This window comes from Equus przewalskii, chromosome 30 (genome assembly GCF_037783145.1).
Source record: "Equus przewalskii isolate Varuska chromosome 30, EquPr2, whole genome shotgun sequence".
In the NCBI taxonomy this organism is placed as follows: Eukaryota; Metazoa; Chordata; class Mammalia; order Perissodactyla; family Equidae; genus Equus; species Equus przewalskii.
The window spans coordinates 17379718-17401472 of record NC_091860.1 but is presented as its reverse complement, the minus strand read 5'-3'; the positions used below and the strand labels follow the sequence as shown (position 1 = coordinate 17401472).

General features: G+C 39.4%; 1 protein-coding gene and 1 long non-coding RNA gene across 3 annotated transcripts in view; one reads left to right on the top strand and one right to left on the bottom strand.

Annotated features, from left to right (window-relative positions):
• The window catches only part of CUBN (cubilin), a 256044-nt gene that overhangs the window by 68957 nt on the left and 165332 nt on the right, over positions 1–21755 (bottom strand). For both annotated transcript variants that reach the window (XM_070600806.1, XM_008510973.2), the window contains 10 exons: positions 20887–21033; positions 18639–18829; positions 18298–18481; positions 12390–12564; positions 11027–11205; positions 9603–9812; positions 8812–8952; positions 7925–8106; positions 2167–2338; positions 886–1092 (listed from right to left, as the gene is read on the bottom strand). In XM_070600806.1, the coding sequence (XP_070456907.1) occupies positions 886–1092; positions 2167–2338; positions 7925–8106; positions 8812–8952; positions 9603–9812; positions 11027–11205; positions 12390–12564; positions 18298–18481; positions 18639–18829; positions 20887–21033 (1788 nt within the window). The remainder of the gene's footprint in view (positions 1–885; positions 1093–2166; positions 2339–7924; positions 8107–8811; positions 8953–9602; positions 9813–11026; positions 11206–12389; positions 12565–18297; positions 18482–18638; positions 18830–20886; positions 21034–21755) is intronic.
• LOC139080415 (uncharacterized) overlaps positions 1–21755 on the top strand; it is a 42046-nt gene that overhangs the window by 16044 nt on the left and 4247 nt on the right. The window lies entirely within an intron of this gene.

Genomic DNA, 21755 nt, shown 5'->3' with positions numbered 1-21755 from the left:
ATCTTTGTCCACTGCAAAAGAAATATATGTGTACAAAATATTTACCTCCAAAAGGGTAAAAAACAAACAAAAATATGCTTTTTTGATATGAGCCTCATTCTCTATTGTATGTGCTGTTTTGTCCCAATTTGTGTTTTCATAATTATTTTAGCATAAAATTTTGTGATATCATGGAACTCAGTGAAACTTGGACAACACAGATGTTACTTTCCTCCACTAAGGAGCATCAATGTAATGATAGGAGCAATTTGATGGCTAACCTGTGCCTTGACTACAGGAAAAAGCTAAAATGGATTCATCTCCCATGAATGCAGATTTTTAAAAACTCTCAAGAAAATTATGGTTTACCAAGTGCAGCTCAATCCATTTCTACCATGAAAACAAAGACAAACTTGACTGCTTTGGGCATAATTCCCCAAACAGCTTCCATGTGCTTCTCCATCTGGTACATCGCAAAACTTCTTTGGACTTCTAAGTCCTAAGTAGAATTCCACAGCCTCTTTGGTGAGTCCTGGAAACCACCAACACATTCTGACCACTTTATGTTCTAGTGTCTGAGGAAAGGAGCCTTGAACAGTAGATGAAAGTTGAAGGGACCACGTGAACTCACTAACAGAAAGACAAACCAGAATCTCTCCTGGGTAAATCTCACATCAATTGAATTATAGGATCTAGCTGTAAACACCGGTCCATCCCACTCACTGTTCATAGGGCATTGTTTTCCTCAGCTGGGCATACACAGAATTACCACTTTGTCTGACAACATTCTTTTGGATATTATGTACATGTATTATAGCCATTTGACTCCTTTCCAATGTTGGTGGTCTTCAAGCATAAGAGGGTACTGTAGATAAATGGGAGAACGTGCTCCTTGATTGAACTCACCCACTCGGAATTCTAGGACATCAAACTGACAGTCTTGGTGACTTTCTAGGTAAAAATCCTCAAAACGAATGTAGATGGATGAATTTCCCTGATTTGGATTGCTGACAGTCCATTCACAGTTTAGGTTTCTCGGGTAATTACTGACTCCATTATAGCCAGGAGAAGTAAAGTTTCCTTCAGGAGAATTTGCAAGAGACCCGCCACACACTAAGGAAACAGGAAGCAACAGAGAAAGTAGCAGCAAGATTCACGCCATCATAGAAGATACAAATAATAAAGAAAATAGCAACAGCAACATTTTTATTGCTTTGACTTGTTTTTCGAGGCGAAGTCAAGGTTGTGGGTGAAGGGCTGGCACATGCATGCAAACAATGGAAGAAGTTTCTGTGGGTTTAGAAAGAAAGATGAGCAAAAATAAGCAGCTCCTTTATTTCCCTGTAGATTAGGGTGGGGTTTGGCTGTGCATCAGTCTCCTAATTTAGGTCTATTGTTCGCTAATATTTAATTTAGAGGAATATCTAAATATAAGGGTGGTCCCAATGGCTCCTGGTTAGCATTTCTCCACCTCACCTAAGAATTTATTTGAATCAAACAGATAATATAACATTGGAGCACCAATGAATTTGCCCCTTTTAATAGGGAACGAATGCTCCTTGTATCAATGAAATAACTTAAATGATTTTTTAAATATTCAGTTCCACTCTTCCTAAATTTTAAAACTCTTAGATAATAACACCAATCCAGAAAGTAGGACAGATTTAGAATAGAAAGGCGATATCTTGCTTAATTTTTAAATACTCTACATCAAATGTGAACCCCTCATTCATTTACAATGGCAATATATATATGGATGGATGACTAAGAAACAGTAAAATCTGTCTGTCTTCAATTAAATTAGTTACTCTCTGGGAGTAAGTCACCTTCTAAGAGGTAGATGATGTCTTTCAACACAAAATAATTAACCAAGGACTGCGGAACTGGCAACCAACTGTAATGGTGACATAGCATGGAATTGAGCTAGCAGCTTTTCTAAATACTTCTAAAAGTATTTTTAAAAGTTTTTAATTCGCATTGGCAGTTTTCTCTCCAAAACCAGAGGGGTTTTTTTTGGTCTGGCATGGGTTTTCTAACTGGTTATGTATGCTTGTCTTATGTAGAGACCCCAGGTATAACTGTGACCACTAAAGGGAAAATAGATGGCTCTGCTGCTGTTGGCAGTAGCTGTGGGGCATTTGCAATGCATATGACTGAAATAGATGTATTTATAACATCCTATATTACCTGCATCTTCACTGGATGTGTAGGAAGCAGAGAAGCCTCCATATGGCCTGGATCCATCAGTGAAATAAATGACTTTCATAGTATTTCCTGAAGATTTGATCTCGTTGCTGACGTTCACGCTGCTACACATTTTCTCTAGCTGAGGTGAGTTACTTCTAATGCCATTGAACACCTGTTGGAAAACAGTTTAACCTTTAGACACGCAGTCCATCTTACCGGATATTTCCTAGAAGGTTATATTCCCAGTCCAGACACACTTCCTTCTAAGGAAACCCTATGCTACAATGAATTACTTAACAATATGGGCTCCTAGCCCAGTGCCATAAGCCACTATGTTATCTGGAGCATATTTTGTGGCCTCAGGGTCATTTCACTAAAATGAAAGTATTGCAGTCATGTCCTCCTGCCACGTGGGGACAAATGAAAAACTGCTGTACTCTTTGCAACTGGAAACTGTGCCCTAAATGTCAAGCAGAACTGCCAGCCTGCTTACGTCCTAGTTCACAGAGTTCACTGACGGGCAATTTTTCTTAACAATGCATCAGGACCTTTGATATTTAGAATGAAGGCTTAAATGTTAGTCTCTGATGATTTGTAGTATGTAATGACCCAAATATTTTATTTTATTCATTTATTTTTTTGTTTTAATTTTTTTAAGATTTTTTTTAAAATTTTATTTTTCCTTTTTCTCCCCAAAGCCCCCTGGTACATAGTTGTGTATTTTTAGTTGTGGGTCCTTCTAGTTGTGGCATGTGGGATGCCACCTCAGCATGGCTTGATGAGTGGTGCCATGTCCGTGCCCAGGATTCGAACTGGTGAAATTCTGGGCCGCCGAAGCGGAGCGTGTGAACTTAACCACTCGGCCACGGGGCCGGCCCCTCAAATATTTTAAAACGCCTTGAAAAGTAGTTATAAATATCAATCTCAAAATAACTATAATAGTTCTTTCCTAATTACTTATGGATTTTAAGCTTCAATTTTTATACTAATTTGAAATTTAAAGACTGGATTAGAGTGCTGTTGACTCCAAAATATTAAACGATAACTCTGGTTATGCACATAGTCATAATAATTGGCAAAGTATTATTTCACTTCTGTACAAAACCAAGGGAAGGTTTTAGCATGGCTGGTTTCCACAGTTCAAGAAAGACCCAGAAGTAAGTGAATAACAACTGATTGAGTGATTGATATTCCTGTTTTTAAAAAGGATTTGAATGGCTCACAATTAGAAATAATGATTCAGAGTGTGACACTAAGAGCTGACAGAGAAAGAGAATGCACCCCATAACAAAAGATGTAAGCATTTTTATTTACTATAATTGATTGTTAAATTGAGCTCTGGGGGTGCTCCTGGTTTAAAGTGTCTTCTGGCTCACAGGACCAGACGTAGCATTTCCTATCTTTTACTGAGTGCAGACAAAACGCCAGACACTGCTAATAACCCACTTGGATTACCTTATCCAATTAACAGAACACCCTCTCAGACACATAATGTTATCCCTGTTTCTCAGATTGACAGGAGAATTCAGACAGATTATACAATTTGCTGAATTTCAAAGAGCTAGTAATAATAGAATTGGGATTCAAATCATCCCTCTGATTCCAAACCACGAAGTAAGAGTATAAAGAAACAGAAGATGACAAATATTTCAATAATACTGAAAACAGGAATAGGCAACACGTTGCCAGAATGAAAAGTGATTATTAGCAATTACAGACTAATGGAACATGTTGGAAACCATGATCAATGGCCTTTATCCTTGCCCCAGTGTCTGCCCTGAGCTTAGAATCACAACGACTAAAAATTGTGCAGGCGTCCATTTATCACATGAACTCCTGCTTTTTTTTTTGGTGAGGAAGATTGTCCCTGAGCTAACATCTGTGTTAATCTTCCTCTTTTTTCTATGTGGGACGCCACCACAGCACGGCTTGATGAGCAGTGTGTAGGTCTGTGCCTGGGATCCAAACTTGCAAACCCTGGGCTACCGAAGAGGAGCATGCGAACTCAACCACTATGCCACCGGGTAGCCACCTGAACTCCTGCTTTTAGAGGCAAGAACCAGAGTGCTGTTCCCACTTTCCTCCTCCACTCCTGTTTGTACTCGGAAACTACACTCCCAGAAAACCATGGGGTAGGAAGTAGGCATATGAGACTCAGGACAAGCTCTAAAATTTTCTATAAGCAGGAAGAAAATTGAGCACACGTCTCATTGTAGTGCACACTGGATGGTGTAGCTATTTCTCTTCTCCATTTGGACAGAGAGTCAGATAGACAGCTGGGTTTCAAGGACTTGTCTGCTCAGGCCAGCTGGATAAGGTGTTGGTCTAGAAGCAGTGCGCTTAAAGCCGGCCTCGCTCAACCTGTAGATCTTATGAAGTCTTGCTCCCTCTCTCCCTCGCTCTTCCTTCCCTCCCTCCCTCCCTCTCTCCTGTCTTTCTTTCTTTCTTTCTCCATTTTTTTTTGACAAGTTCTCAAGTAAATAAAGAGTGGGCAAAGGAGAAGCCACATCCCCTTGTTTAGAGCAGAGAGAAGAAGAAACAAAACAAATATCTAACTTATAAAAATAGATTTGAAAGAAAAGGAATGTGGACTTCATATTAAAGATTCAAAGAAGAAATTAATTCTGAAAGTGTTTCTTTGCTGGAGTTTTAACCTCCCCAGGAGAAAAGACCTGTAGATAGGATATTTATAGTTTTTCCTAATTAAATGATCAAGTCCCTCCTCTTTCACCTCCCATGAAGCCCACAGGTGACAGCCCCAGTTGTGCACACAGGGCTTCCAATCAGCCTATTAGTACTTGATTCTTAAATATGAATCAACGGCCAGGGGTCATCAGACATTTAGGGAAACGTCTAACATAAAAGGCAGAGACCAATATACATCAATAGGAAACAGGAACTTGAAGGAGAAAGACCCCAAAAGAACAAACATAAAACTTGAAAATTATGATTAATATATTTTTATATGTAGATTAACATATTGAATATATATATGACATTCTAATATATAATATATTCAAAGAATGAGAGTAAAATAAGGATAATTCCAGGTATACACATTCTCAAAAGCCTTGCACCCATGCCCACCTCCTTAGGGAGGTATAAGAGCATATGCTTCACCGAAAGGAGGAAATCAACAAAGAGAGGGAAACGCACATGTCATAAAGCCAGGTATCAACCCAGGAGAGGAGTGGAGGGACTTGCAAATTTGATGGTGGAATGAAATCCTGGTATGACAGCTGGCATCAGGCTCGTAGCTGATGGACAAAGGCTCAAGGAAGGCTATTGCTAAGGAAAATGAACAGCACTGATAGCTGTGCTTTCTTGTATCAGGTGGAGACGCGCATCTGGAGCGGAAAGTGTGGGGGAGAACTAGTGATGGATGCATAGGAAACCAAGAAAATGCAAAAGGACGCAATTATTATTATTACTTGGAAAAGCAAAAGCAAATGCTACCATAGTACACTATTTGGCTTAATTGGGAATGACATCTACGAAATCATAGTAATGTAAACATTGGATAACAATTTAAGCAAAATCTGTGACATAAGTATTTTGGGAGGAAGTTGGGGGTGTATGTGAACCATGCATACCCTTGTGTGCATTTTCGGTGGTGGTGGAGGTGGTTTGTGAAGAGAGCTAAGTCCTCATCTTCCATAGTTGGATGTAGACAGATAATGTCTAAGACCAAAAAATAACCAAGTAGCAGAATGGGAATATTATTTTGAAATAATGACATAAATACAACAAGCAGTAGATTAAAAAGTTGAAAGTGGATGCCTTTGGCATCTATGATTCAGAGATGGGAAATGACAAGATGTGATTCAGAATTTGTGGTTGTTGCTATAAATTTTATCTTATTATTTGAGTTCTGAAACTATGACTTTTCATATTATCTTTCCTGTAGGGCATGTGAATATTCTGCTGGTAAGACTCCTAATAATCATTGTATTTCAATATGATCTCAAAGGAAAAAATACTATCAGCATACACATCAAAATTTTAACAATGGGCATATAAAATTCCAAGTATTTTTATATTTTTTATTTTCTGAACTCTCCAAAAATTGTTCAATAAGCATCCATTGTATTTATAATCAGGAAAATAGATTAAAATTAGTATACAAATGAATTTATGACACATGATTACAACTACATAATACTATTCATTGCAAAGAAAAGATAAGAAAGTGCATCAAAATACAGTATAGAGACAGTGGTTAATTTTTTTTCTACTTCATCTTTGTCTTTGTGTATTCATTAAATAATAAAAATAAAGTTCCTTTAAATAAGGAAGCTTAGTCCAAAATTTCCTAACTTTCAAATAAAAGAAAATGCACTGGGTTCCATAATTTTCAATATCTGATAAAAGACAACATTTCAGTCCTTCACATATCAGAACTTCAGAGCAAAATTTGAAGCTTGAATGACATCAGTTTAGGACAATACAAAGTGATGTTTCATAGTTTTGAAAGTCACTACCCAACAGGAAACAAATTGAAAGCAAAAGTGGCTTGTTTTAACAAAGGATAATGATAGTACTTCTGCTATTCATTCATTCAGCAATTACTGTCTCTATTACATGCCAGGCACTGAGGATTCAGCACTGAATGAAACCAAATGCATGTCCTAATGGAGCACACCTTCTAGTGGGGGAGAAGACGATAACCAGACAAACAAACAAATAGGTGAAATGTCAGCTGGTGAGAAGTGGGAGCATCTTAGCATATTCAAGGGATGAAAGGAAGCCAGTGAGACTGGATCCTAGTGAGCAAAAGAGGAGGGGAGTTTGAGATAAGAAGTACAGGTAGAAGGAAAGGGTAGCAGATAACGTAGGGCCAGCTGGGCCATGGCAAAGATTTGGGATTTTCCTCTCAGTGAGATGAGAGGCCATTAGAGATGACAGCAACATGATCTGATTGACATTCAAACCCATCACACTGGCTATGAGTGAGTGGTGATGGCATCAATAGTGGATATGACGAATAGTTGTAAAGATACCACCAATGGGGCTTGCTTATGGATGCAATATAAAGTTTGAGAGAAAAAAACTCCAAAACAGACATCAAGGTTTTGACTTGAGCAACCAGAAGTTTGGAATTGTTATTTACTGAGATAACAAAGACTGAAGAAAGGGCAAGTTGGGTAGGGAAATAGACTAATATTCATCTACAGTTGATAAAGTATATATGTATATATATCTGTCATTTCACAGTTAACGATCTTCTTTCACACTCTTGGATCTCATTTGCTTTATTTTGCTCAGGGAAGCTAAGAATGCTGAGGGTGTATCTCAAAGCATTTGAGCTTGGCAACATGGAAGGCAGGCAGCTGCATCCTACATAGGAGTCACTCAGTACCTCTGGCAAAGAGCAGGAATTGTGCAGGACCACTCACCTGCTTAAAACTTTTGGAGGTGGCTTGTTCTGTGTCTGGTTCCATTAAGCTATGTGCTACCCATAGACTTAGCTTTTCTCTGTTTCCCCAGTCTTGGCATGTATAACGATCCTTTGCCCTTAAAATTTATCCTACCTATGACCCCACTGTATGTTGTGACAACAAATAGTCTCTTAAAACAGTTTTTACAAATATTATGGCAGCTTATTGTGATTTTGTTCTATCTGAAATACTTAGAATTTGTCTGAGATACAGTTGCACAGATGGGAATATTCCTGACCTAGTTCTCTGACTATGATTTATGGGTCAATAAACTCCTTAAACAATGGAATAAAACATCCTTGCCTGCACGGGACACTTACTGTCAGACGCTCAGTGTTGCAGGATGGATGAGCGTCCAGCCTCAGGTTGTTAAGAGTTAAGGTGATCTGCCTTCCTTCCTGCCCGGTGATTCTCCACTCGCAGACCCGGCCATGCTCATTGGGATTGGGGTAGTTGGGAGATGTAAATGTCCCTATAGGGCCCTGTAGATCCCCACCACACTCTGAAGGGGAAAAAAAAGAGAAAACTTCCAATCCAATCAAAATGACCCCTTCTATAAGGAATGTTCTTGAAATTAAAGTATTTTTTTTATTATCACATTAGACAAAATCACCACTCTTACTTATAGACAAAATCATTGTTCTTATTTACCATGATAGTATGTGAGGACTTATAGAGAACACTTGTATTCACTTCCTATGTCTAATATCTAATATTTAATCTTTTTTTCCATGGATGATAGTTTACTGGCAGCATTTTATAATCATGGCCCAGGAAATATGAGAGACCAATAAATGTGGTAATCTTAAGAGTCAGGAAAATCAGAAGGCTAAAGTAATTATTCAATATTTTTACACAAGATCTTTATTTCACCTGTTTGTCAAGGAATTTGGAATGCAAATTCTGAGCAACTGTAGGACTAATGGACCGGCTTTATAAGACGAGTAACACAGTACAACTCTCATCTCCTTACATCTCTCATAGTGCCAGTTCCTTTCCTTTGTAGCGTTGATCACAGTTGTGATTTTTCATTTATTAGTAACTATTTGATCAAATTCTGCCTCTCCACCAAACTGTAAGGTCCAAGAAGATAGGGGTCACGGTTTGTTTTGTTTTTTCCCAACTACTGTAACACTAGTGGCTAGCATATGTCTATCTGGTATAGATGCCCAATAACATACATTTTTTAATGAATCAATGAACTTACCTTCCCTGCTGGATTCAAATCGTAATCTGAATCCTGAGGCAGTAAGAGAGCCATCTGTGACAAACCTGACCAAAGCCACATTGCTGGAAGTGTCTACACTGTCAGGAATGGTGTTTCCACAGTATCTGCCCAATAAATTTCCTGTGAGAGTGAAATAATCAAGTACGTATATGACCAAGTGATTGATTTCATTTAACCTCTACTTGAGATGTTCTGCAAATATGAAGAAAATAATGAAAGACAAGACCCTGCCCATGAAGACATGGTCACTTTTGTCAAGAGAAGTAGGACAGACACAAATAAAAATCAACATATTCAAATAGATGAAGTGTAACGAAAACGGCAACCGATGAGGGCAAGCGTGTCTCGGCACAATGAGGAAGTTTGGCTCATTTGGTTAAAGAAATGGTTCCAGGCAACAGAGTCAAGTGTCCCTCTCATATTATTTCCAGGAGACACTACCCTTTCCCTTTCTTCCCTACAGGATGTCCCTCAAATAGCTGCACATGGCCCTGGGAGTCTCAGCAGGAAGAGGGTGCCTTCTCAACACAGTGCTCTCTCAATGTCTCCAGGAGAAGCTATCTAAGGACACCCAGGGCTTTGGAAACCATGGTTTATGGGTAGGAATGCAGGGAGAGAAAAGCTGGCACTGCCCAGAGCTGATGAATCTGCACTTCTCTGCAAGGAGTAGACATAGTTTTGCTTTTCTTGGGAGTAAGGAAACTTCAGCGACTGAATGAGCACACATGAAAACAAACACCCACAAAAGACAGCAGAGATATTTCACTGACCAGAGGTATGGTTTTCCCAGATCTCCACAAAGTCATTTTCACAGCCAGAGGAATTCTGGAGGTTAAAGTCTTCAAAATGGATGGTGAGATAGTGTCCTGAGGGACCTTCGAGATGCCACTCACAGAATAAATTGTCTCTATACGGAAGGGTTGGGTATCCGATGCTTTCAACAACACCACTTTGCCCTGTCACTGTTCCGCCACACTGGGCTGCAAAAAAAGAACAATATTCTATTAACAGGGTTGTTTTTTTTTTTTTTTAAATTTAACCAGCACGTTTAAAAACTCTTGGGTGCCAAGTGAAAATGAGTTGAAGTTTTAAAAATTCTGAAAATGTTTAGTTAATGCTTCCCCGATTATTTGAAATCTACTATTGATATAAAGACAAATGATAGCACAAGTCCAGTCCAATAATGGCAAATGGAAGACCGAAAGACTGTTGAACGGCATATTCTGTAACGTCTCACTAATTCTCTTGGGACACTATGTAAGCGCTATTAGTTGCATGTGGGTCTCATTTCAAGAACCAGTTGATAGATTGATAGGGCCTGCCTAGTACCCTGTGTTGGTGATTCTCAAGGTAGTCCAAGCTCAGCTGGAAGGGGTGCTGTGGTTGATTAGTGATGTCTGCCATTCCAAGTTTAGTAAATGAACGTTTTACTGCAGTAACTGGTATCTCAGGGCCATGGAAATTACTATTCAATTGTTTCTTATCGGGTGGATATGATAGTTAGATTGAGTTATGTACAACTTGCCTTAGGCTATAAGATGACCTATGGTGTAGGTTAAATATTGTTATAGCTAGGCTTTCCAAGTTAAATTAAATATGTTTCGTTAGTGTTCAGACCCACCAGATACTAAATTCTATGTAATTGTGACCATATCATAGTGAATCTCCAGTGTGCATATTTATAGCTCATTTTTTAAGCAAGAAAATGAAAAAAAAAGAGAAAATAAAATCAAAACACTGAGGAGATGTATTTGCTTTTTGTCTAGTGACTGACTTGGCACTTATTTTAGAGGAAAAACATCTCAATTATCTATTAGTGATGAGTTCAAAGTCATGTTTTAAATAGAATTATTTGATTACTAAAGAGTTTTACTATTTAAATATTATACATATTTCATGATAAGAGGAAGAAACAAGAATGTAGCTGAATATGTTTTTCACAAACAACTTAGGCAAAACTACAAAATACTCAAGTTTAGTAAACAGAGTGTTTTAAAATGGCAATCAAAGTAGAAATTAAAATTGATAAATGACTTTGTGGTTTTAAACATTTACATTCCTTATTTCCATTGTTAAAATAATTATTAAAATTAGGCAGATAGAAAGACTTCTTTAAACACAGTATAATGTTTTTAAAGTTTTAAGGTAATTATTCGATCACTACATTCTTCTTGAATATAAAAAATATTGTTACCTATAGAATACTTGGCCTTGAATCCCACATGAGTGGGGCTGCTGTCAGACCGAAATCTCAAATACATCATGTCCCCTGAGGACAACTGACTCCTGGGCAACGACGTCCCGCAAAGCTTGGAAAGTACTGGTGCATTTGAATCGGCTCCATCTCGCAACTCGAGGTAATTGGACGTACAGCTAAAGGGGAAAGAAAATTCTGCTTAATATACAAAGTCAATTGCTTTGACATATTTTGCTAACGATAATTTCACTTTCTCCAAGAGCATTACTAAATCATCATTTCTATAGCAGAAAACACCACAACAGAGTCAGTTTAAGTGGTGTGTCACTTCAGAATGCTGTACGATATTTTTCCTAATTATAACACACTCTTTAATTAGTAGCTCAAAAAGATAAGTTTTACAGGTACTACACTGAAGACTATTTATTTGCCTTCCATATTCTGTATTAGTTTTACAAATAGAAAAGTCATTCTCAAATTAACCCTTGGGAATTTCAAAAAAATAGATATATTGTTTCACATGATGAGATGACACATTTCGCATGACAAAGATGAACTCTCTCAACAGTTCTGTGACCTGGGCTAATGGAGAGTCTCAGCTGGAATTTTCTGGGTCCATAAAAGTGGGCAAGTATTTACCCAATATTTCTTATGGGAGTCAGTCAGCCAATTACAGCTCACCGAGAGGGTCGTATGATATCAGGTGCCCAGAAACGGTGAGCAAAAGCTCTTGTACCTAAGCATTGTACCATACATATGTTCATGCAAATGTATACAAACTTTTATTAAATGAGAAAAATGCAGGGTTTTTTTTTTTTAATATTCTATGTAGTTATTCCTTTTGTGTTCAACATAGTAAAACTTACTCTCTGGTTTGTAATCTTGTAAGAATTCTTATTAAATAGAGATTGGGAAATTGTACTGTACTTGCTTTAGTCCTGTCTCTGACACTGGTGACCCCTGGCATCACATAACACAAATTTCCATTTGTTAAACAGATACTTTATCATTTATGACACTGAGTATGAGTCTGGGCAAATAAATACACATCTACCAGAGACACTATATTTTTCCTGTGGGAGGAAGAACGGATAACATAAATCTCAAACAGCTCTCCTCAGTGTCTCTAGGAGGATGTGCACAGGGTCACGAGGGACACTATCTGTGTACATAATCTGTGGGCTGACGAACGGGAGAGTAGCTGGCAGGCAGTGTTTTCAGGCTGGAGGCGTTAAGCATTTCCCTTCGCCATCCTTGGATTTCCTATGCAATATATGCTGCTGAGAGAAGACGAAAGGAATTGTTCTGAGACAGGACAACTAACTCTGAGCAGGAGAAACATTAAATGGAGGTGACCTACTTGGGTGTTACTTCGATATTGAATTGACCTTCAAACTGCAGCCTTACGAGCTTTCCAGGAGGAGCAGCTATGAGCCAAATGCAATCAGCATGCTGGGGATAATTGTCAGGGTGGTTGGGGGAGGTCACATATCCAGCAGAATCTGCATCATGGATGTAGATATTGCCCCCACAGGCTGTCAAGAAACACAGTTAAATCAATCTACACTCTAGACAAAGAGGATGCAGCTAACGGCCATGATCATTTTTAAAAGTCTCTTTATCTGTATTTCCAATTGCAATTTCCTTTCATCTGGAATTATTCTCAGTTTCTTTTTAAGCAAATAAACCCTGAATTTGCTATTGAGGGAGCTACCAAGTGTGTCACTTTTTAATTTGCCAAACTATATATTTTCATTGGAAATTTCACTTTCCCTTAAAGCCGACAAAATGATTATGGCGCACAGTGCATGCAGTAGAACATCACGGAAGCATCAATTCATACCCACCACGTAGATAAGCATGTAAATGTACCGGCCCTTGGAGCTGCCCAATGACTGTTCAGTTCAACAGAATGATGCGGAGGGGTGATCTCGATACATTTAAAAGACTAAGCAGATATATATTTGTACAACTCTGTGGGCATTTGTTCATTATGTTTCTTCAAGATTTAGATGCATTTGAAGGGCAAGAGATGAATAGCATGACAGAATTAGCCAGTTTTTACAAGAAGATAAATGAGGTTTTTATACTTCTTTTCTAAAAGACCAAAAAACTTTGGTCTTTGGTCTTTTTACCAAAAAGTTTTTGGTAAAAAAACTTTCCTTTTACCAAGAAACATTTTTTGGCAATCTCAATAATCTAACTAGGCAGGAATAAACTGGATACTTACCATGCCAATGAAATTAGACAGTCTGATAACAGCCTCACAGACACCAGATCTGCTAAATTCTATTGACATTTATTTTCCCTGTCATTCAATCACTTATGGTCATATCCTGAATTTTTTTTCTTACCCAGAACTCATTTATCTCTGAAACCCTAACCTGCAAATTCCTTTGACCGTCTTTAACTCCCTCACGCCTGGTCTTTCCTTCAGATTCTCCTTGCAAACTCCCAATTCCCTGGTTGTATTCAGTGCAAGCCATTCATGGAAATTGATACCACTACAAATTCACGTTCTCCACTGCCAAACAATCCTCCTGTTTTTTCATATAAACTAGAACAGCTATTTGACACTTGTTCATACTCCCTAAACCCTTTATTCTCCCAATTCCCTCTCTGGTCTCAGCAAACTATTTTGAGTTCTCCTTTGGAAAGATAGTAGTGCCGGCCCGGTGGTGTAGCGGTTAAGTTGGTGTGCTCTGTTTCAGCTGCCCGGGGTTCACTTGTTTGGATCTTGGGCGCGGACCTAGCACTGCTTATCAAGTCATCTGACGGCAGGTGTCCCACACGTAAAATAGAGGAAGATGGCCACAGATATTAGCTTAGGGTTAATCTTCCTCCAAAAAAAAAAAAAAAGAAAGAAAGAAAGTAGAAGAAATCAGTTGAGAACTCCCTCAATTTGTTATTCCATATATGTTACCATCCTTGATAAATTCACCTGCATTGCTACCCTCCTTTATTTTCCCCCGTACACTGTCTTCCTGTATCTCTGGATTAGGCTCCCATTCCATTCTGTCTCTTCAGGGACCTTGCTGTACTTAATCTCTCCACTTATCCTGTGCTTGTAATCTCAATCAATCTCTGTCTGTCTGCCTCTCCTTTCCTCTCCCCTCTCTCCTCCTTGCTCCTTTGATCTTTCCATGTATCACAAGCTCAAGTAACTTACAGTCACGTTCTCTACTTCCTCACATCCTCTTTCCTCCTTCCTTCTTGACTTCTCAGCCCTATCAAAGCCCTCTTGTCCAGGTCCCCAGTCGCTTCACAGTTGCATACCAAAGATCTTTTAATTTTTTTTAATTTTTAGTATTATTTTTTGCTAAGGAAGATTAGCCCTGAGCTAATATCTGTGCCAATCTTACTCCACTTTATATGTGGGTCACTGCCACAGCACGGCTGACAAGTGGTATAGGTCCACAGACAGGATCTGAACCTGCAAACTCGGCCAACAAAGCAGAACATGCTGAACTCAACCACTATATCACAGGGCTGGCCCCTCAAATCTCTTTTTAAATCTTTATTCTGCATCAACAGCATGTAACGTGGTTGACCATATCTTCCTTCTTTACATTTTTGTCCCTTAGCTTCTTGGACACTAAGCTCTCTTCCTCCTTCTTTTATCCCTCTCACCATTCCTCCTGTGGCCCTTGGGTGCCTCTTTCCAGGCTTTTCCTGCCATTACTGGAGATCCTAGGAATCCCTCTGTAGGCCCTTCATCTTCTCAAACTAAGTACCTCTCTGATTAACGTCAGCCATCTTCATGACAAATGACAACCAGCCTGATAAAGCTTCCATATTTCTAGATTCAGTCCAGATCCTTCTTCTGACCTCCAGACTCCTGTTCCAACAGCCTACTGGACATCTCCAAAGGATGTAATTCAGAAATTTCAAACTGAATATGGCCCAAACTGCCCTTGTTATCTACTCACCATCCAGAGTTCCATATAGAGTGAACGACAGTATCATCTCCCCTTCTTACTGACTCCCTATCCATCTTCACCATCTTGTTTTTCTCCTTAATACATTTTACTATGTGACATATTATGTACCTTATTTATTATCTGTGTTTTAACCATAAAATTAAGCTCTGGAAGGATATGGATTTTATTTGGTGACTGCTAGATCCTCAAGACCTAGTACAGTGTCTGTCATGAGACAAGTTCTTAAGAAGTGTTTGTGGGATGAATGGATCCACCTAGACAGAAACCTAGGGGTCATCCATGGCTCCTCCAATCTGTTCCCTCCCCTCCTACAGCCAACTTACCTCCATGTCTGCTCAATTCCATATTTATGACATCTCTCAATATGCCCTCTCTTCAACATTCTTATTGCCACTGCCTTAGTTCGGGAACTAACAATTGCTTCCTGAGTTACTCTTCCATCTGGTCTCTCTACTTGAGTCTTTCCCCTTCCAATGTGTTTTCAGTGCTGCAGCCACACTGATGTTTCCGGTCTTATCATGCCATTCATGCTTTGGATTAAAATCTGTCAATGGCTCCCCATTATCTTTCAGTTAATATCTTAAATCATTAAGGTGGCTTCCACAGCCCTTAGCATTATGATTCCTGCCTGCTTCCTCACCCTTATGTTGACCTCCTTTTGACTCCATTGTCCCGCAGTAGTGGATTCTTTCAGTTCCTTAGATATGACTTCTTATCTCATAACCATTGAGTCTCTACATGTTGTCGCATCTTTTCTTCACTGATTGGCAAATCTCTATTCATCCACTTCCTCTGGGAGCCTACTCTGATGTTTGAGGCTAGGCTAGGTGTTTCTCTACGTGTTCACATAGCTCTTCACACATTCCTCTATCTAGTACTTATCATATCATGCTCTAATTCTGCCTTTGCTTGTCTGTCTCCTCCTCTGCACTGTGAACTCCTTGAGAGAACTTGGTAGTTTGCACAATGTAAAGCACTTTGTGTTTACATTTGATTAATTAATTAATAAACCCATTAATCAGTTGAGGGAAAAAAACACTGCAAGAGTGTCTCTGGAGAAAGATGGTATAGAACTGGGTAAATTTGCTGTCAAAGTTGTTCACAGGGGACTAGCCCCAGTGGCCTAGTGGTTAAGTTTGGTGCACTCTGCTTCAGTGGCCCAGGTTCAGTTCCCAGGCATGGATCTACACCGCTCATCTGTCAGTGGCCATGCTGTGATGACAGCTCACATACAAAATAGAAGAAGAATGGCAACAGATGTTAGCTCAGGGCAAATCTTCCACAGCAAAAAAAAAAAAAAAAAAAAAAAAAGTTGTTCATGGTATAACATATGTTAAAACTGAGAAATGGGAATAATATAGAAGTAGTATGGTGGAAATATAGATAGGGGAAGTGGGAGGCTCGCTATAAGGAAATGGTTGAATTAGAAAGTCAGGAGAAACTAGAGTGATCATATTGTTTGGGGTTGCCCAGCAATAGGTTTTGAAATCAAAAGACCCTTTAAGCTTAATATTAAGGTCAAACAGGTGGAGAGAAGGCAATGACTATATCATTCTTGCATGAATAGAGAATCCACAAAGGAATAAAAGAGTCACAGTGTTTGCAAATAGACCCTTAGCCTATTACCTTAGTGAATTACCACTAAACGTTGACTCTAAAAATGTAATTCAAGACTGAGTCATCTATCCTGGGTAAAGATGGAAAAGTCAACTTCTGTGGGTGGGCTGAAGTCTACTGCCTAGGCACAAGGCACTGTTACTTCATAAAGCCTCAGTACCAGGGGAATCTTGCCCATTTACCACACAGCAGCAAAGCTCAGCATGGAGATAGGGAGGGGTCAGAAATCCCAACCTGTAAAGTAACGGTGCAGCTCTGTGCCAGAGCTGTGTGTACTGGGAAGTGACCACAGTACATTCCCCATAATCATGGAACCTACTCAAGATATTGGATGATTTTCTGTGTCGGTTGGTAGAAACCATTTCTTCTCCTCCTCCAAAATGAAGAAATTGTGCTGACTTTTAAATTCTCATATTTTAGAGAATGTACAATGAAATAGATGGCTTCATTTAGTTTAATACGGTTTTTGAAATATATTCAGGAATCTGGGACCGAGGTCATAGGATTATCCTGAAATCCATATTATTTAACTTTGGGGGCACAAGCAAAGATTTACTCTCTACTGACATTACCCTCTTTTTTGAAGCTATACTTATTTACTTATTTATTCAATTAAACATTACATAAAAATAAATGTCACGAAAATTAGATCATTATAGTAGAATTAAATATAATTATAATCAAACGTAATTAAGTTTAGGTAATTAAGTAAAGATCACTACTGTAATATATAATTAAATGGGTTATCATAGAATTACAGGATTATGTGTTCGTTTAAAAGGAAGCATACAAATGAATACAAAACAAGGTAATTATCATTCTTACAATGTTTCTATAACTGAATGTAACTTGCAATTAGACATTTTTTTACTGGCAAGGACTAGGGAACTTCAGGGGATCATTAAAATCAGTTCAATTTGTACTCATGGAGAATTGCACTTTGTTCACTCTCTTGATATGCAGCCTTGGAAAAATCTAAGCCTCATTTTACTTATCTGTAGAACGAGGATAATGATACCTCCCTTAAAAGCAGTTACGACAAGGTACTGAATGTACAAGCACATAGTAAGTGCTTGATAATAGGTAGTTGTGGGGGGTCAGAATTGGCCACCCCACAAGGTGTCTCTGTGGCTTGATTATTTTTAAGAACAAAAGACTCTAAAAGAAACTTTGACTTTCCCTCTAATTGCCTAAAAGAATTTAAAATAGAAGGGCCTGTTCCAGGAAGGAGCTAATACCATAAGATAATTGTAGTGTAATGTAAAATGTGTCTCTCGGGTCACATTGTCTATAGTTGGCCCATTTGTGTTTCCATCTCCATGTAAATTGCTTTCCTCCCCCCCGAAGTCCCAAACTGCTACCCCCAACATCCTCCTTTGTCTTTGGCTGATAATGGTATTTAAGGTGGTAGCTTTGGCCATTCTGGCAAGTTGCTCAGTTTTCCTGGGTTTCTCCCCTGTATACGTGTTATAAAGCTTTGTTTGATTTTTCTCCTGTTATTCTGTCTCATGTCAATTTAATTCATAGAGCAGCGAGAGGAACCTAGAGGGCAGAAGAATTGTCTTCCTCCCCTACGTAGCTGTTCTCATTAACATTGTTACTCCTAGTTCAGAAATGAAAACGATGTGTTTTTTGCTCAAATCTATTTAAACAAGGAAGACCAAGCAATTGCGGGAAAAGTACATACATCATTCTCAGGAAGATACTCACCCAAACTCTTTGCCTCATATCTGATCTTAAATCCTTGCCCTCCATTACTATTATCAGAAACAAACTGAACAAACATTTGATTATCTGAGGTGAAGAGAGTGGATGAAGGACGACTGCCACAAAAATGACCATTTCCTCCACGGGGTCCCAAGGGTGGAGAATAGATATCAGGTCCATTTTTTAGCTGGCAAGAGAAATTAAAATTGCATAAATTCTTTCATATTGAGAAAGATGGAGTGCAAAAGTTCTATCGATGTATGTCCCCAAAGAGAAAAGTCATTTTGTTTTCTGAATGAGGTCCACAGAGAAAGTAAAGAGAAAAGGTAGCAAGCACGACCTACCACTAAGTAATCCCCTTGGTTGCAGGAAGAATCTCCATTTGGGATCTGGAAGGGCTGTTCAAAATGGACAGCGATGGTCAGACCACTCTGGACCAGGACATGCCAAGAGCAGTTGAGATTGGGAGCATACGTCTCCGGGTACTTGGGTGATGTGATAATTCCTCTGTCTGCATGCAAATATCCGCCACAACCTTCCCAAGAAGAAACAAAGGCAGCTTGTGTAAATAACATTTACAGCTGGATTTTTATGCTTTCCTGTTTTTCTTAAGGCTTTTCAAAGTGTAGGGAATAAAATGTGGTTTGAAACTAACCGTGACCAAATTATAGGAAATGATTAGCACGACAATAATGTGTCGAGCACGCACTATTGGGGGCTCATTTTATTGTTATTGCTAACGTTGGGATATAGAAGTAAGAAATAGCTACAAATTACTTTCGTGAAACTTAGTTTATAGATTAGTAAAACATACAATAAATACATATATAACGTGCCAGATGGTGATAAAGTCTGCAAAGAAAAATGAGTGAGGGGAGGGAATAGCTCTATGTTGTCTGGGGATGTTAGAGAAGGTCATGTTGTTGAGTAACATCCGAGCAGAGATGTGAATGAAATGAGGGATCAAGCCGTATGTCTTACTGAGAGAAGAGCACTGCAGTCCAGAAAGCAGTTGGTGTAAAGGCTTGATGTGTTAGTGGTACATCATAGAAGTCAGAATAGATGAGACAAAATGAGGGATCCAGAAGGTAGCAGGCTAGATCGTGCTGGAAACTGAAAGGACTTATTTGGAGTAAGAAGGAGAAGACGTCAAAGAGTTCTGAGCATCAGAATGGCACGATCTGAATTAAATTTTAAAATAATCACTGCATCTGCAATACTTGAACCGTAAGGGAGGGGCAGGGAAAAGAAGCAGCAGAAGGTCCAATAAGGAGGTGATTGCTGGAGTCCAAGGAGGGATCATAGATGCCTGGCCTAGGGTGGGAGCAGTAGAAATGGTGAAAAGTGGTTGGAAGTTAGATACATTGTGAGGGTACAACCATTGTGATGTGCTGATGATTGGGATTTATGGTGTGAAAAAAGACTCAAGGATTATGCCAAGCTTTCTGGCTTCAATAACGAGAAGAATGTACTTTCCATTAACCAAGATTGTGAAGAGCGTGGAATGAGCATGTTTGGAGGGTGGGAAAGGATGGGAATCAAGAGTGTGTGTGTGTGTGTGTGTGTGTGTGTGTGTGTCTGTCGTACATACATATGAGAGAGAGCGAGAGGTTGGGAGTTGAGGAGAGAGAGCACGTGGAGCGGGCGTTAACTTGCCAACTGTCGGGGACTGAACGACCCATCAGCGCGTGAGTGTAGCGAGTTCACGCAACTCATTAAATCGCAGAGGTGGAAAGTGATCTTAGGTCTAATTCCAAAGCCCACCCTTTTAAATCCCTTGTGCAGCCTGCCTCCCTGAGTGTGAGGAAGACCATCCATCTTCAGTTGCTCCCTACTCTATAAAAGGTGTACATAACAGTGGAGGAAATAGTAATTTTTAATGTCTAGATTGAGAATCTACTTTAAAATTTGTTTTCAGTTAAAAATATGAGAGTCTTTTGGTATTCCATAGTCCATGGACTACCTTTTTAACTTCGATCTAGTTCAGGTTTAAAGTTATCATGGGACTTCACATTTTGTCAAGTTTTGAAAGCCTCAGTCATACTACACGATAGCCTCTCATACATTGTGCACATTCTCTGACTCATCAAATTCATATTTCAAGAGGAACAAACTCTTCCTGCCAACCTTCAAGCCAATGACGTCAACAAAGGGATTTATGAGGATATCTTCTATCCTACTTTGACTATTTATTTCTTAGATTGAAGATAACGCTGACTGATTGCTCCTTTGATGCATTATGGATATGTGCGGTCTTGTAGTTCCAGTCCTCAGCTAGGCTGAAAAACGGTTTTAAAGATCTTACTCTTGTGCCTCCCATGAACACCTCTTCTTTGAGGGGAAGATGCCCCCCCCAGAGACCTTCAGCCAGGGGACTCTTTTGTACAACTTGGCCACAGTTTTCTGGATGGGACTCAGTATCTGACATAAGGATAGCCATCCAGAGGCTGGGCAGGGACTGGCGTGCACTGACTTATAATCTGTGTCCCGGCATGGAAAAATGAGCAGCGTATACTAGGGAGGGAGAAAAAGATGATGAGACGAGGTGAGATGAGATGAGGTGAGATAAACAAAACTACGAGAACATGTTACTCTTGTGAAAGGATGCATTAAAGCCGGCTCCGGTTACACTGAAGTCGGAGGTGAACCGGAGCAGCATGTACTCTCCAGTAGACCGAATGGGTCCAGGGATCTCTCTGCCACAGAGAACTGCTAGCTGCTGGGCCAAGTTATCGTCTCCTATGAACAAAGAAAGGAAACATCAGCATGGAAATATCACGTCTTAAGAATCTCTTCCACCATCATTTGCAACCCGTCCAAAGTGGTACACACATTTTTCTCAGAGCATCGCCATTCCTAGGAGATAAGGAGATTCTCAAATACAAGGACATTCCAGGGATCACATCATTCTGGCTCTAGCTTGGAACGGTGCTGCCTGCCTTTTTCTTTACCCTTTTTGATAAAGCTTCTTTGACAATTCCCAGTGTCTTTCTAAAAACTGGCCAACACTTCTTTCTGCAGCTAAAACTTAAAATCAGAGTACATGGGATTGCGAAGCGATGGAGGACCAGTGTTGACGGGTGTGTTAGAGACAGTTCCAGATGACTCTAACTGCTGAAGGTCAAGTACCTAAGAGAGAAAAAAGCTTGGTTCTTCAGCCTCAGATCCAATGCTAATGTCATAGGGCCATTTGTCAAGAGATGTGAAACTTTCATAGGACCCTTTCTTCAGCTGCAGAGGGTTTTTTGGTTGTGTGTGGGGTTTGTTTTGTTTTGTTTCACTTTTTTTACTTTTCATTTCTTGGTTGTTGTTTTTTCATTTTGCTGTTAAAAGAACACACTTCTGTCCATGTGTGGAGGATGAAAAAGATTGTTTCAGCAAGTGTGCCCCTCCACACTTGAAGGAGAGCTGGGTCTCCTCCTGGCCCTTTTTCCTTTTGTTTCTCTTGGATGTAAGTCTCG